At 41.2% G+C, this 18,285-nt stretch overlaps 1 protein-coding gene across 1 annotated transcript in view; it reads right to left on the bottom strand.

Annotated features, from left to right (window-relative positions):
• Positions 1–18,039, bottom strand: part of LOC101744996 (cholesterol transporter ABCA5) — a 66,228-nt gene extending 48,189 nt beyond the window's left edge. Inside the window, exon 1 of the mRNA XM_012692814.4 lies at positions 17,801–18,039. Coding sequence (XP_012548268.1) covers positions 17,801–17,871 — 71 coding nt within the window. The 5' untranslated portion in view covers positions 17,872–18,039. The remainder of the gene's footprint in view (positions 1–17,800) is intronic.
• Positions 18,040–18,285: the final 246 nt, after the last annotated feature.

Here is an 18,285-nt window from a genome sequence, read left to right as displayed (position 1 = left end):
CCACCTTGAGATATAAGTTCTAAGGTCTCAAGTATAGTTACAAGGGCAGCCCCACCCTTCAAACCGAAACGCATTACTGCTTCACGGCAGAAATAGACAGGGCGGTGGTACCTACTCGCGCGGACTCACAAGAGATCCTACCACCAGTAATAAATCTATCTCTTCTTTAACCATTATAGACCCAGTAGACTGTGGGCTGGGTTGCAGTTTTGTTACTGGCTTACTAAATTTGAATTCACGATCATGTTATTTATAATTATTTCTGTTTACTAAGTGTGTGTTCTTTTTTACTTTACTCCATTTTACTTTGAATATCTGGTTTAAGTATACTCTCAAGTCATATTTCTTTCACAATTTATTCACAATACGGCGACGATTTAGGAAAAGTTCAATGGTATTAAAAACATTCGTGATTTTTTTGTATTATAAATTTTATTTCATAAAACCTTGCCTTAGTCATCTATTGGGGAGGTGTTTGCAGCAACGAATTGCTATCAAAAGATTTCTTTATTCTTTATTCTTCTTACTGCTCGTGGCTACACCTACACTCATAATATCACAAGCTAAAATTTATCTGGATATTACTGGTGGTAGGACCTCTTGTGAGTCTGCGCGGGTGGGTACCACCACCCTGCCTATTTCTGCCGTGAAGCAGTAATGCGTTTCGGTTTGAAGGGTGGGGTAGCCGTTGTAACTATACTTGAGACCTTAGAACTTATATCTCAAGGTGGGTGGCGCATTTACGTTGTGGATGTCTATGGGCTCCAGTAACCATTTGACACCAGGTGGGCTGTGAGCTCGTCCACCAATCTAAGCAATAAAAAAAAATATCGTCTACATATAACTACACTGCAATCTGATAAAAGGCGTGAACAAAATCATTTGTACGAATGGAAACGTCGTAACCGTGTTTGTGTTTCAATCAAGTAAAGTGATGCAGCGTAGCAATCGCCACACCCTGAGCGACCCTGACGTGGAACGGTTTATTAGAAGTATATATAGAAGCATATTTCAGTTTTACATTACAATGTTGTCGCTGTTATTGGTCCCACTAGAAAATTATCTTTATTACTCTTCTATATATGTGGTAAACATCTGATAAGGCTTTAATGAGTAAGAATTCCACATGACCACGACTGCTCTGCCAAGAGCAACCGATTATGATGATGATGATGATGACTCTTCTATATGGGGTAGCACGAGTGAATACCGCCGCCCGTATCGAGACAGCATATAGCAGCTAACTTCAATGCATTAATGATTCGCAGAAACATGCAGGATTCTGGGTCCTACCCTTGCCTACTCACAAAATGCCCTAATACCAGTAAATGCTAGTTTATTAATGCAGTATGCCGGTAATATTTAGAGCAAAGCCCACTCTGCGGAAAATAGCTTTTTTTCAATTCAGTATGACTAATCAAATACATGTTACTACCAATAAAAATCGTATGTGAAAACTTAGGGTAGCTTTTGCTCAAACTTTGTCGTGGTTATAAGTCCTTTCGAACAAGTTTCGTCAATAAGTAACAAGTCAGGGGAGCACGGCGTCCGGATGTCGCGTTACAATGCATATTATATTGCAAGTCTGTTGTTTCGCACTGGATCTTAAAAAAAAGATACTGCGTTTTATTATTTCCCCACGTTAATTGACTTCTAAAGTATATCAGAGGAAGTGTGAAAGTAGCCCTGGCAATCAATAAATTAAAGAGCGAACAGTCAGCGTGGTATAGACATGTGACGCGTAGAGAGAAGATTCATGTGACTAGGAGATGTATGGAAATGGTAGTGCAAGGTAAAGGGGGTAGAGGTCAACCAAAGAAGGCATGGATGGAGTGTGTGAATGACGATATGAGTGAGAGAGGAGTGAGTGTTGAGATGACGGCTGATAGAAGAGAATGGAAGAGAAAAATTAGCTGTGTCGACCCCACCTTGTGGAATAAGGTGGAGAAAAAGAGTTAACTGACTTCTAAACTATGTACCCGATTTATGGGTACTTAACTGTAAACACGAAATTTAGCTCTAAATTGGGCGAAGTAGCTCACAGCCTACCTGCAATTACTGGAATCCATCCTATTTTTAGGATAAATCTTGAGGGTACAATTTAAGGGTAAGCCCTGCAATCTTATTGGTACAACAATTGCTCTACATAACTGAGAGTCGTGATTGAATTACAGACAAAATAAGTCCTGTTGTACAAGCTGTGAGTTTACAACATAGTCTATATTATAACATGTTAGAAATTAGGAGGCTAAGTGACAAAAAAAGTTAAGGTAAATCCAGGATTGAACAGTCAACAGTTATACAAATATATAAAAATTCTATATCTTTTATTTGTCGAGATTGCATATCCATGCAAATAGAGTTTTGGGTATTAGCTGAGGTGATGAAAATTTGAATACATTTCCCACGAGCATCCTTAATACGACGCTATGCCCGTTAAAATACCCCAAGGACAGGTACTAAATAACCCGCTGCTTACAATATTCGACTTTTAGTAAGAGTGTTTAAAACCTTGTTTACAATAAATAGATTTAAAAAAATTTGATAGCACGTAAACTAAATCTAGTGTGTCACACTTGTCGGTACATTCCTGATCACATCACCGGATGCGTTGTTCTTCAAATCCATTCACTAGTTGGGTAAATAAAAGCCTCTCTAGCGTAGTTAAAGTCGTCGTGGCCTAAAGGATAAGACGTCCAGTGCATTCGTATCGAGCGATGCACTGGTGTTCGAATCTCGCTGGCGGGTACCAATTTTTCTAATGAAATACGTACTCAACAAATGTTCACGATTGACTTCCACGGTGAAGGAATAGCATCGTGCAATAAAAATCAAACCCGCAAAATTATAATTTGCGTAATTACTGGTGGTAGGACCTCTTGTGAGTCCGCACGGGTAGGTACCACCGCCTCGCCTATTTCTGCCGTGAAGCAGTAATGCGTTTCGGTTTGAAGGGTGGGGCAGCCGTTGTGACTATACTGAGACCTTAGAACTATATCTCAAGGTGTGTGGCGCATTTACGTTGTAGGTGTCTATGGGCTCCAGTAACCACTTAACACCAGGTGGGCTGTGAGCTCGTCCACACATCTAAGCAACAAAAAAAAAAAAGTTATTTTATGTATTCTAGAATCAAATGATTCTCCCTACAATTATGTAAGCGTTCTGTAACGTACGTGCGAAGGACCGGTTCGCAGGTGTGCTGTGCCCCTTATCTATAAAATTAGTTATTCATCAATCAATACGGTGCAACGACCGCTCATTTTCATCATGACACATAACTTTTTACTAGGTTGGGTCGGTGAACGACATTTGTAAATGATTTTGTTATGCAAATTACAACAAAATCCGGCTGTGTGGTCCCGGTTTAAAATAGCACTACCTATCTCATACCGTGAGCGTCGTAAAATGCCTTTTACGAGACCTTTACTTTACTTTAATCTCCATTAAGGGATTCAGTGGAGAATGGAAAGCAGCTTTCTCTGAGGACTATATCATAGTACTGTGTTCCCCAATCGACATTAACAGTATAGCGTATCATATGTCCGCATGTGTAGCTACCATTATCCATCCTATTTCGGCAACGACATTTGATTCTGGTCTGAAAGATGGAACAACTGTTATACCATATAGATTTGAGACATATAGATTTTTACTGGTGGTAGGACCACTTGTGAGTCCCCACGGGTAAGTGCCACGACCCTGCCTATTGCTGCCGTGAAGCAGTAATGCGTTTCGGTTTGAAGGGCGGGGCAGCCGTTGTAAATGCACTGAGACCTTAGAACTTATATCTCAAGGTGGGTGGCGAGGCAATATCTGTATTAAAGATGGAGAGCGTTAGTAATATCCTTTTCAATGTAAGAAATCTCATAAAAATTCAAAGCATGCGTGCGTGAGAACTTCAAGACTAAGAACTTTCTTTAAGCTTCTCATCTAAAGTATATCAAATGGGTGAAGCCCTATATGTCTTTTTTCTTCTAGAGTATTTGGTATTCTGTAAGATAGACAGGGAATATATTTGGTTTTGGTTTGTTTATTATGTATTTTGAATTAAAAATATTTAAAAAACATAAATAGTAGTATCCTTTCATGTGATCTATTTGAAAACCATCAATTTTTTTGGCAAAAGGTCTCTCTGCATAAGGTCCCCTCATTCAGTTACTCTGGTTAAATATTAGTCCAGTTTTATATATAGTTACCAACCTCTCTCTGTTACCAACGCCCTGAGAGAAGCCGAAAACCGAAGAAAATGGAAGCTGAGGGTACAAAGAGCTACGAAGGGCTTTCAAGGACACGACCTTCAGCAATGAAGTATTCGACTAAGAAGAATATGTGGTGTAATGGGGTGTAATGGGGCAAATTAACACCACACTGTCTCAAATGCCAACCCTACCTGCACGTGGTGCATCCTGCTGATTGACGAACAGGGCTCTGGTGACCGATAGATGGCGGAATAACCATCAACGAAAACCACTCGGTGCGGAAATCTCCTGGCCGGTAACGGGCAGCAGCATTACCGGTGCAAGGCACCGAGCACTGCGATCGCCAACCCGCCTGCCAAGCGTGGCGATTACGGCATAACCCCCCCTTATGGCAGCTACAAATAAAAAACGCCCCCAGTTCCCGGCAGCTCTACTATCCCTGGCTACGGTAGCAGTCATGGTAACGGTAAGGCAGGGGGTGCGAAGAATCCCCGGGCTACGGACAGCTACCACCAAATGACCCTGGCGACTCTCAATACCCGGACCCTGCGGCTTGACGAACATATTGAGGAACTGGAAGCGGAATTAGGAAGGATACGATGGCACGTACTAGGGTTGTGCGAAGTCCGAAGACAGGGGGAGGACGTCATAACTCTGGACTCAGGCCACCTATTCTACTTCCGGGAAGGAGACCAACCTGGACAAGGTGGAGTTGGCTTTCTCGTCAATAAAATCCTGACGGACAACATTATAGAGGTATCCAGTGTGTCGACACGGGTAGCGTATCTCGTAATTAAGCTCACCGAAAGGTACTCTCTTAAGGTGGTGCAAGTATACGCACCGACTTCGTCATACTCGGATGACGATGTGGAGATTGTGTACGACGATATCACCAGGGCTCTGCACGATACCACAAAAGCCCACTTCAATGTTGTCATGGGAGATTTTAACGCTAAAGTGGGAGTACAGACTTGCGACGAATCGGTGCTAGGATCCTTCGGTTATGGATGTAGGAACCACAGGGGGCAAATGCTAGTCAACTTCCTTCAGCGTGAGAGGCTCTTTCTAATGAACTCGTTCTTTAAAAAGAAGCCACAAAGGAAGTGGACTTGGCTAAGCCCCGACACTGTGACGAAAAACGAGATAGACTTTATTATGACGGACAAGAAGCATATATTCAGGGATGTCTCTGTGATCAGCAGGTTCAATACCGGTAGTGATCACCGACTTGTCAGAGGCACACTGAATATGGACTTCAAGTTAGAACGCACTCGTCTAATAAAGTCTACGCTTCGACCCAGCCTACATCACATGGCTGTAGATCCGGAGCAATTCCAGCTAGATCTCCACAACCGATTCGCTGCCTTGGAAACCACCACAGACGTAGACGAGGCCTTAGATGGCGTGGTGAGGACACTGAGACAGGAAGGACAGAGACTGTGTCCAAAGGGTCGTACAGGCAGAACATCAAAGTTATCATCCGAGACTCTCCGGCTAATGGAAGAAAGGCGAGAAAACACACAGGCCACACAATCAGAGAAGGTGGCTCTTAATAAGAAAATCAGGACGCTGGTACGACGCGATCTCCGACGGTACAATACTCAGCGGATCAATGACGCAATCGAGCAAAACCGAGGAGCCAAGGTGTTCGTGCAGCCTCTTGGTAAAAGCCACCTTACAAAACTGACCAAAAAGGATGGCCAAATTCTCGCCTCCAAACCGGAGATTCTCAAGGAACTTGAGGACTTCTACGGAGGCCTCTATACTTCCAAAGCAACTAAGCCTGTCTCCGACCCAGCAGATGTCCGAGCCACACTGTCCCGCCACTACACCGACGAGCTGCCACAGATTAGTGTAGACGAGATCGGGATGGCTCTTGAAAATCTTAAAAACGGAAAGGCCCCGGGGGAAGATGGTGTTACTTCTGAGCTCTTGAAAGCAGGAGGTCTTCCTGTTATTAGGGAGCTCCAGAAGCTCTTCAACACTGTCCTCTTTACCGGTAAAACTCCAAGGGCGTGGAGCAGGAGCATAGTTGTCCTTTTCTTTAAGAAAGGAGATAAAACACTTTTAAAGAATTATCGCCCCATCTCGCTCCTGAGCCACGTCTACAAATTGTTTTCAAGAGTCATAACGAATCGTCTTGCTCAGAGACTTGACGACTTCCAGCCTCCGGAACAGGCAGGATTCCGAAGAGGATTTGGTACCGTGGACCACATTCACACAGTTCGGCAGATTATACAGAAGACTGAAGAGTATAATCTGCCACTATGTCTGGCGTTTGTGGACTACGAGAAAGCCTTTGACTCGATCGAGACCTGGGCTGTTCTGGAATCTTTGCAGCGGTGTCAAGCTGACTGGCGATACATCGATGCACTAAGATGCTTGTACGATGCCGCTACAATGACCGTCCAAGTACAGAAAGACCAGACGAGACCAATCCAGTTGCGCAGAGGTGTAAGACAGGGGGATATTATATCCCCGAAACTGTTTACAAACGCACTGGAGGACGTTTTCAAGACTCTGGACTGGAACGGACGCGGCATTAACATAAACGGCGAGTACATCTCACATCTTCGCTTTGCCGATGATATCGTCATCATGGCGGAATCGCTGCAGAACTTACAAGAAATGGTGCACAGCCTTAATGCTGCATCCCAACGGGTTGGCCTCGGAATGAACTTGGATAAAACCAAGGTAATGTTTAACGGAAACGTCATTCCGAGACCAATCGATGTTGGCGGTACACCTCTCGAAGTTGTTCAAGAGTATGTCTACCTGGGACAGACCCTACAACTAGGTAGAAACAACTTTGAGAAGGAAGTGACCAGAAGGATTCAGTTGGGCTGGGCAGCGTTCGGGAAGCTTCGTCAGGTCTTTTCGTCGCCCATACCACAATGTCTGAAGACAAAGGTCTATAATCAGTGCGTCCTACCCGTGCTTACCTACGAAGCCGAAACGTGGACACTGACTGTGCGACTAGTCCACCAATTAAAAGTTACTCAGCGAGCTATGGAGCGAGCTATGCTCGGTTTGTCATTGCGAGACCGAATACGCAATGAGGTCATTCGGGCAAAAACCAAAGTGATCGATATAGCTCGCAGAGTTAGTAAGCTGAAGTGGCAGTGGGCTGGTCACATATGTCGCAGAACCGATAACCGTTGGGGTAGACGTGTTCTGGAGTGGAGACCGCGAACCGGCAAACGTAGTGTGGGACGCCCTCCTGCTAGATGGAGCGACGACCTGCGCAAGGCAGCTGGCAGTAACTGGATGCGTAGAACCGAAGATCGGGTTCAGTGGCGAGCTTTGGGGGAGGCCTATGTCCAGCAGTGGACTGCCGCAGGCTGATGATGATGATGATGAAGAAGAATATATAGTTATTTTAATTTCCGTATAACGAGTATACCTTTTTTTTTTTTTTGCCTTTGTTGGCAGATGAGCATACGGCCCACCTGATGGTAAGTGGTCACCGTCGCTCATGGACGTCAGCAATGCCAGGGGCAGAGCCAAGCCGCTGCCTATCATGAAATACCTGTCGAGCACTCAATAAAACAGATACCATCATCGATGCGGAACCATTAACACTGAACTTTGAAGCGGACGAGCCTCAAGGTTGCATCCATTTCACCGATTACTATACCCACCACGCCTTCTCGACTGTACCAATCGCAAAAGCCTGTAAATATAAACCCGTAACAATATCATATCAGATCGCCTTTGTGTAATATATATTTTTGTAAAGGGCAAACAAGTATAATTGACGTTCGTGTGTAGGTTGAACCTTCATGTTTCTTTCTATCTATGATCGCATTGTTGGTCGAGAGGTTAGTTAATCACTGTACCGCGGCTCATATTTGACTGCCAATCAAGGGATGAAAGCTAACCGTGAATGTTAATAGTTTCTAATTTAATGATACAGAACTTTGCAGGTACTTTTAAATGGTCATGACTTTTGCCACCGATTCGGAATGCAGTTTCACGACGGAGAAGAATCAGCGTGACTCGAGGCTTGCTTTTTTCCAAATATTGTACGTATGAACGTATACATTGGTGAGTCCGCGCGGGTAGGTACCACCACCCTGTCTATTTCTGCCGTGAAGCAGTAATGCGTTTCGGTTTGAAGGGCGGGGCAACCGTTGTAACTATACTGAGATCTTAGAACTTGTATCTCAAGGTGGGTGGCGCATTTACGTTGTAGATGTCTATGGGCTCCAGTAACCACTTAACACCAGGTGGGCTGTGAGCTCGTCCACCCATCAAAGCAATAAAATATATATCGTGTCTTCTTATTATGTAAATTTACATAGGAAGTATACATGTTTTCAGAGTACTTAACCGTAGGCAGGCTTTTGGCTCTGCTCCTGGCATTGATGACGTCTATAAGCAACTGTGTCTGATGGTCTGTGTGGTTCTCATGTCTCGCATATTTCTCGCAACCACATGACGGGAAAAGCTTCATAGTAGAACGCAGACATAATCGATCTAACCGTATCTCTAATTGCCAAAAAAGGACCTTTCAAACATATAATCTTAATTGGAAAGATCTCACACAGCTTACTATTCTTAAATTAAAAATTTCTTCTTCTTCTTCTTCTTCTTCTTCTTCACTAGAAGAAATTTCACTAGAGTTTAATGACCGCGGAAGACCAAACGATAGATTTCAGAGGGCATTCTTGATACCCGAACTTTTTTGTCGAAAAAATTTTCAGGCATTACACCATGTTTTCCTTTATCGTGTATAATATTAAATGATAAGGCTTGATTAACGTCGGGCATATGTGCTATAATGTGTGCGACGACTAACTGTGCATCGGCTGGTTCGTACCAATAAATCTATAAATCGACTGGCTTATGAATCAGAGAGTGACGCATACAATTCTTTATCTAATTCTAACACTAAAAAAATAATACTATGAGTTACAACAGCATTCAATTTTTTAACTCTAACATGTGCCTTTTTGATTTCTTCTAATGTGTCTTACCTAAAAACTTTTTCTAGATGAACCGATTTTCATAATCCATTTATTTATTTGAAACTTGATGCCTCTGATGCTACTATTTATTTTATCAAGATATGACTAGTAGTTATTGAGTTATCATTAAGAATGCATATATTTAATAGACTTCGATTACATTGACGATATTCGTATCTTCGCCTCGAAGTCTATAGGGAAGATTATAGACGGTATATACGAAAAATATCACGATGAAATAGGTGACCGTAATAATGTTATCAAAAGTTTGACAACAGGGGGTGGGGGCGTTAAATAAAAGTAGAGCGGGTTATTACGGGGCCGGGACGCCTGCCAGCGGGACCTACTTACTTAGGCTGTAGTCAAATGTCTACACATAGGTTTGAGACTAGCTTGGCGAACGAAAAGTCGGACGAAATTGCCGCATTAGTAACGTTTATTTATTATTTTTATGGCTTCTATGGGTGAATGTTCTCGTGGCTCATCTATTGTCTTCTTAGCTGGAAGTCTCAAATTGTATTGTATAGCGGCGGGGCTGTTCTGAGTCCGCTCAAGTAGGTACCACGATTGACTACAACAATTAGTCAGATAAGTCCACTGCTTACCCAGTGTGCCTGTTCAGGTTTATGCTCAATTAAAAATCAACATAATATACTTGATATCAAGCTTATACTGGTCTTATGAGACCGTACGAATGGCTACCTTGCCTTGCCTATTTCTGCCGTGAAGCAGTAGTGCGTTCCGGCTTGGAAGTTGGCCCAGCCGTTGTGTAAAGAACTGAGATTTAGAACTAACGTACCAAAGTGGGTGCCGGCGTCTATGTTGTTCATATCTATGGGCTCGCCTAACCTGGTATCCCAGGAGAGCCTTTAATATTTTTTTTAATTTCCTGCCGCCATTTATCCCAAACCATTCAGCAGAATAGGGAATAACTTCCCAACAAAACACGAATACAGAACTCCAGGCAAATCTTGATCTGATTGTAACGAAACTTTGTCCTTGGATCGAAAATACGTCTAGACAAGCTAAAGGAAATCGCACTGAAACCCGAGAAATGCCTACGACAAACGAAACCTGACTATTGTAAAAAAAAAGTACTCGCTGGAATAAATTGAGAATTATTACAGTAAAGAGTAAAAGTAAAGACAACGAGTTTTTTACAAAGTTCCTCACCTGCATGTTAGGGCAAAGCTGAAATAGCCTCTCAAGGCTATCAGCATAGGTAGGGATATAAAAAAAAAAAGATCACGTTCTGCTCCTTATGATTTTTTAACAAATAGTAGTTTATTTCCTGATTTTCTTGTAACAGCGTTTTTGGCCAATTGTTTTCCAACTCAATGACTTGGATTTCTAGGTTGGAGGAGTTCCAAACTTACAAATCGGTCGCCACCTGCCTTTGTCTATCTATCACAGAATAAGCTCTCACAGGGCTTCATTATTCCTTTTTTTTATTGCTTAGATGGGCGGACGAGATCACAGTTCACCTGGTGTTGAGGTGGTGTTAACACCGGGTGAGCCGTGAGCTCATCCACACACATAACCAATAAAAAAATAATTTAAAGGGTTACTACTACAAACTTACGCATGGGGAAATATTTGTAGTCAACGTTAATGGCGCTCTATTAAGCATAACATCCGAAGTGAACTTCTTAAAAATATCAAGACCACACAGTGATGTTATCAAAACTATTTTTTTTCTTCCTATCAAATCGCTAATAGCTTATGGGACTATTCCAACTACGCGCGGACGAGAACAATGTATAATTAAAAAAGTATAGCTTAGTCGAGATGACGCTGCAGGTGACGCCTCGAATGTTCTGGAATGTTGCCAATAGATGACGTGTCAGTGCTATTGTAGTGAAATAATGCAATTTTAGGTTACATCTTTAAATAACACGATACTAAATTAGATTGTGTGACGAAGTTCCTGGTGTTAAGGTAACATAAACGCAGTCTTCCCGTGCGTGTTAGAATATCAACATCAAATGCAGCTTTATGAACAAAAACTATTCTTAGTTTATTATTGGCTATCTATAGCGTTTGTGTGATATTTTCTTTCTATCTGCAATATGCATTAAGAATTACTAGAGGTCCCGCAGTAGTCGAAATTCGACTATAATTAATTGGAATTGTAAATTTGTACACTATTATGATTGTATTTTATACTTCTATAATCACAAATTTCGCCAAGACAACACTATAAAAAATATTAACAAAGACAAATCATATTCTATTCTCAATTTGACAACAGACGTCAAGAACAAAAGTTTGACAGTAAATAGTATGCATGCGTGTGTGCGTCAAATACATGGTATGTAGTGTGTGTCATGTTTTCTTTATTGATTTAATGTATCTTTTATGCATTATTTAAAAAATATATTAGCATTGTGCACTTCTTCTCTATATTCTCTATAAGTGTGGAAAATTTCATACTCCTCCGTTCGCACAATTTTCTTAAAAAGGGATACAAAGTTTTTGCTTCACGTATTAATATATAGATTAAACTATCGATTTGGTGTTAAATAATTACTTTGCCACAATTACCGACGCTCCGTTGAACTATTTTACCAGCAGTAAAATAGTTCTAATTCAATACGATTATCAAACAAAGGGGATAAAGACAGGTATACTATATTCAAACAGCTTGTTGTCACAATAACGCAGTGGCTTTGTCTAGAAATTTAATGGGTACCAATTAGAGGGTACGGCTTTAAATATTTTACACCGGTAACATTCTAGGCTATTCCAGCAACGCCTGGACGGGTAGGTAAGCCCATGGGCTCAACCTGAGGGACTTTGCTAGCCCTAGCAAGAGGAGTGTTTCGCAGAATCTACCACCGGATCGGAAACGCGACCCACTGAGAAGATTCGGCGAGAAACTCAGTGGGCTGTGTCTGGGTTAGTTTGCTCGTCTAGCTCTTCGTCGTAATCGATGAGTTTGACAAGGATGGTGACAGGTGCTTGAGAGACCTAAAAGCACTAAGAGTGGATCTACAGGATCCGACAAGACATGTTTCGGGCGATGGCGGCTTTGCATTGCCCCACTGCGATCGGATCAACGTATTTTATATTGCCGTTTTTGCACCAGTAATATTAGGGAATTCCTTTAAAGCCAGTTTACTGGTGGTAGGATCTCTTGTGAGTCCGCGCGGGTAGGTACCACCACCCTGCCTATTTCTGCCGTGAAGCAGTTTCGGTTTGAAGGGTGGGGCAGCCGTTGTGACTATATTAAGACCTTAGGACTTATATCTCAAGATGTGTGGCGCATTTACGTTATAGATGTCTATGGGCTCCAGTAACCACTTAACACCAGGTAGGCTGTGAGCTCGTCCACCCATCTAAGCAATAAAAAAAAAAGTTACTAATAGGAACTACTCGAAGCGAAACAGCGAACGGATCACCTGAAGCGAGGCGGAAGAAGCGAATTGAGCATTTTAAAGTGTTTGTGAAGTGTTTTAGGTATTGAATACAGTTTTAATTTGTACTTCGGTAGAATTTTATTTATCCCGAACCCCAGCGCGTAACAATGACTCGGTGGTGCAGGATTTAGCACCTCTAACTGTTGCAGGTCGTGAGTTCGATTTCCACAACGGGCAAATATTCGCGTGATGAACAGGTTTATTTGCTCTCTGCCCCGTCCGCGTGAAGCTGGAATAGCCCCTTAGGCTGTTAGGTAGGGAAAAAATACTATCTGGGTATTTATTGTCTATATATTATGTATGTATTTAAACTTATTAAAGTATGTACGTCAGTCTCTGTTACCCGCAGTACAAGGAATCCCAATTAAGTTTTTTAATAAGAAGCCACACCCATAGACACAGCCCACTGAGTTTCTCGCCATATCTTCTCGGTGGGTCGCGTTTCCGATCCGGTGGAAGATTCTGCGAAGCACTGCACTTGCTAGGGTCAGTGTTAGTATCACTCCGGTTTGAGCCCGTGAGCTCACCTACACGTTAGGGTGAAGCTGAAATAGCCTCCCAAGGCTATCAGCTTAGGTAGGATAAAAAATATGAATATTTTACGTAATATGTCCTCTGGAATAATACGTCCTGAAAGGGAGTGTTATGAGATCCTTTAAGACTGAATGTTGTGTTGAGAACACTTCGTTCCTCCAATGTTTCGAGTTGGAGACGTAACAATCTATATATTAATACGTGAAGCAAAAACATTGTATCCCTTTTTACGTAGGTAAATTGCGCGGACGGAGGAGTGTGAAATTTTCCACACTTATAGAGAATATAGAGAAGAAGTGCACAATGCACTTCAATGCATTTTTTTTTTAAATAATGCGTAAAATATACAGTAAATCAATAAAGAAAACATTACACACACTACATACCATGTATTTGACGCACATGCATACTATTTATTGTCAAACTTTTGTTCTTGACGTCTGTTGTCAAATTGAGATTAAATATTGTTTGTCTTTGTTAATATTTTTTATAGTGTAGTCTTGGCGAAATTTGTGATTATAGAAGTATAAAATACAATCATAATAGTGTACAAACTTACAATTCCAATTAATTATAGTCGAATTTCGACTATTGCAGGACCTCTAGTAATTTATTAATCCCCCATATAACACGGTAGATTTGTTCCGCATTATAGGACACGCGTTGTAAACTTATTTAAGTATTTACATCAGTCTCTATAACCCACAGCACAGGGAATCCTAATTAGGTTATTTAATAAGAAACCAATTATTTTTGTGTTTTTGACTTGGTCGATTTTCATGTGGCTGTTACGTCAGCAATTTTGGCAAGCAACGAAGAGAAGAAATCAATAAACAAGCAATCATATAACGCGAAACTTTATGAGCTTCAGAATGTTCAGTATAAATGTTACGCGATTCCGTGTAATCAACAATTATTAAAGGAGGTTACACAATATTATGTCTGGTGTAGGCGGAGTTTGGCGACGTGCCAGTACTTGGAACCTTGCTACAAAACAGCTCTGCGTTTGTTGTTTAAGGACGAAAGAACAAAGGAATCGAGCTTTATTAATATGAGCTTTTTTTTAATTCATATTTATAAAAGCCCTTTAAATACCCCGGTAATCTTGTGGTGTTCAAAGGCCCGTTTTTATTTCCGCCGTGAAGCAGTAATGCGTTTCGGTTCGAAGGGTGAGGTTGCTGTTGTAATTATACTGAGACCTTATATCTCAAGGTGGGTGGCGCATTTACGTTGTATATGTCTATGGGCTCCAGTAACCACTTCACACCAGGTGGGCTGTGAGCTCGTCCACCCAAATAAGCAATAAATAAAAAAAAAGGCCCATGCGTGAAAGAAACGAAATGAGTGAGAGCTTTGCGATCTTCTAGATATTTATTTGATATTTCATTCGATCTTGATTTTTATGCACGAAGTAATGTTTCTTCAAACAGAGGCCAGGAAACTAATTGGTTTCAACAACAAGTTTTCGGGGATTCAAATTCGGTTGTAGATTTTGTGAAGCACTGCTCTTGCTATGGGCTAGTGTGAGCTCGTCCACCCATCTAAGAAGAAAAAAAGGTGGATCAAAAGCTTATGTCCTCATCTACGCGCTAAATATAAACGCCTAGTAATTTCACATCCAATTTATTAATAATATGGATTAAGCAATGTTAAGACACCCCTATAGTTGAGTTTCATTTGACATTGTTTCATTTGACAAAGCTGTCTCGCACACAAAAGCTCACAGCTTTAAAGCAGGACACGAACGTGGACTTTTCAGTGGTCACTGTCGGTAACTCCTGTCAGGAAGGTCCATGTATATTGAGATAAGGACACGGATTGTGCCAGCGTAAGAAGGACCTATAATACAAGCTTTCCTATTCCGTAAACTATGACATAGGAGCCCTACAAAGCGTAAATGGGTACCTATTCGCTGGTAGCCTAAGAGGCTTAAACGACGAAGGGAAGGTCTTCTACTGCGCGGGTTACATTGATCGGTAGACCGACGGTCTAATTGTTGTTGTTTTTTATACTTTAGCTGATGGTCTAGAGAGACCATATCAGCGTAACCTTAACTAGTAGGTGAGCTCACGGGGCTCAAACCTGACGATGTTGCTAACACGAACCCTAGCAAGAGCCGTGCTTCGCAGAATGTACCGCCGGATCGGAAACGCAACCCACTGAGAAGATCCGCCGAGAAACTGAGTGGGCTGTGTCTGTGGGCTAATTTACTCACCGAGGCCTTCATCGCAAGCGCCGGGTTCGACGAAAACGATGACCGGTGTTTGGGGTACCTAAAAGCACCGTTGGTGGATCGGGAGGATCCGAAATGACGTGTTTTGGGCGAGGTCGACTGTTTACCATTTGGTCCGCAGGATCGCCTAAGTAGTTTCCGGCAGCCACGATGAGAGGATTCTCATGTCGTGCCGCTTTATCGAATTGCAAAATGTTGTTGTGCGGAACTTGTATAAATGCAAGCTTATCTTGAAAATGTCGTAAACGAGATTCAGGCATCTGTCAAATATTTTGCGATGTCTACCGTCCCAAGGCCATTCCAGTTACTTTCACCTACGTTCAATTCACTTTACATACTGGTTACGTCTATTTATGTACAAAAATTCGTCAAATCTGCCCCCTCCAACACTACATGACGATAAAGACCACACTGTCAAGAGTGAACGAGAAGAAATATATCTATACTAATATTATAAAGAGGAAAGATTTGTTTGTTTGTTTGTTTCGAATAGGCTCCGAAACTACTGGACCGATTTGAAAAATTCTTTTTCCATTAGAAGCCGACATTGTCCCTGATGAACATAGGCTACTTTTTTTTTATTTTTTTTTGTTTCATGTGTGTTTTAATGTTTCCGAAGCGAAGCGAGGGCGGGTCGCTAGTTGTTATATAATATACGAAGTGCGTATGTTCTCTATAGACTCGTAAACGAATGGACGAATGGAATGGAGTTCAAAGAAAACTTCAGGTTGACCTTGTAGAGATATACGACAAAGGGAAGATCTTCCACCGAGCTGGTGATATTGCTCGGTAGACCGACGGTCCGAATGTTGTTGTTCGGAACTTGTATATATGCGAGCTTATCTTGAAAATGTCGTCAGCGAGATTCAGGCATCTATCAAATATCTTGCGTTGCATGATGGCTACCCGCCACAACCTAAAAACACGGTGTAACACGAAATATTATTTTCAAACTAAAATATTAGGAGCTTTTAAATATTGGCTATCTGATGACAATCTCAGAAAATATTTGTTAAAAAATTTCTATGCTGAAAGATATCAAGAACATTTAAATACAATGCTAGTGGTGATAATGATAGAAAAAGAAGGAACAGAAACAACATTAAATACAGGGTCAACATACAGTTTATCTCATCAATAGATATAATGAAACAGTAGAATCTGTGTCAGATATAAAAAAAATATTGAAGAAAAGTTCATCAAGGATGACAGGGCATAAGTTAAAAGTAACAATAGACGATAAATAATAATGTTGTTTGGATTAGTCCAAACAACACTATTATTTATCGTCTATTGTAGTAGTATATAATACCAATGGACAAAAATTAGTTTCTGTCCATTGGTACCGATTACTAAACGGCTTTGATACAAATTCTACCTTATTTAAAGATGATTGGAATTTACTTTTAATTGATCAAAATTCAACTTAGCAAATAATATTGTTTGTTAAGACCAAGGTATCCCTGTCCGTTCGTGTTTTCAAGCCAAAACCGAAGAATCGATTTTGACGAAATCGAGTATGGAAATAGTCTACTTCAGGAAATAAGTTTTACTGGTGCTAGGACTTCTTGTGAGTCCGCACGGGTAGGTACCACCACCCCGCCTATTTCTGCCATGAGCAGTAATGGGTTTCGGTTTGAAAGGTGGGGCAGCCGTAGTAACTATACTGAGACCTTAGAACTTAAATCTCAAAGTGGGTGGCGCATTTACGTTGTTAATGTCTATGGGCTCCAGGCCCTTAACACCAGGTGGGCTGTGAGCTCGCCCACCCAACTAAGCAATTAAAAAAAAAAAGAAGGAAACAATTCATTCTACTGATAAGCACGGGTATCCGCCAATCCTTCCAATCCAAACCCAATCTTAAAAACTAGCAAAAAGAAGCCAGTTCTTCAGAACTTAAATGGGGTCTCTGACCATGGCAACCGCAGCCGATACAAATGCCAACAGATCATGAAAGTACGCGCTTACGATCCAACTTACGGTAATGTGCCAATTCTGAGTACATCCAAAATTCAATGAAAATGAAAATTTAATGTTACGTCAAATTATCCGCGCGCATCGTATGTAAAAAGAAATGTGGTAGGTAGGTATGTACTTTAATTATTTTTTCTTTGTATTCAACACGCTTATTAGTCGACTAGCCGTACTCGCCCGTTTCGCTGGGCATTTAAAATTAACATTATTATTTATTGTAATTATTATTAGGGAGTCCAATATTCATATAAATATTAGGCTATCCATTAAGTACATGTATTTTCTACATGGATACCAAGTTTCAAGTCAATCGGATACACAATTCAGTAGTTACAACGGAACATCCGTAAAAAAACACTGTAGATTTATATATTAGTATAGATTGTTTAATTCTATTCAGTTTTAAATTTCCCATTTTTGCAAGACGTTCCTTTTTTTTTCTTTTTTCAATTACGCCACATCAATACGTACGTTAGCTTTTCAGTGCTGGCCGGCGAATCACGTCCATCGTCCCGCACTCCCGCATCATCAGTAACACTCATGCAAACAACAACACTTGCACACACGAAATACAATATAAACGACTAGCTTATGATGCACCGTACCATTTTAATTTCGAATTTCGTATGATTTAATTCAAATGGTGTTAAATCTGACGCGGTATTACCGGGTGTTTGAATGTACGCACAGCGCGCTACGAACCCTCGCCATGTTGATTTTGGGGAATGTTTCGCGCGCGCGCCAATTGCCTTTCAGTGTTGCTAAGTGATAAAATTTTCCTATTTTAATGATAAGCTATGGATGTTTTACCGATTTAGAAGAGTTGCTTATGTTTAGTCATTCGAAACAGCCTTAAGTACCCAATCACATATTTCAATGGAATGAAATACACATAAATATGTTTTCTTTATTTACATTAAGCTGTGACTGAGAAATACTTTAAAGAACAAACAAAG

Source organism: Bombyx mori, chromosome 16 (assembly GCF_030269925.1).
Source record: "Bombyx mori chromosome 16, ASM3026992v2".
Taxonomy (NCBI): Eukaryota; Metazoa; Arthropoda; class Insecta; order Lepidoptera; family Bombycidae; genus Bombyx; species Bombyx mori.
The sequence above is the reverse complement of the archived record's forward strand: the minus strand, read 5'-3'. Positions and strand labels throughout refer to the sequence as shown.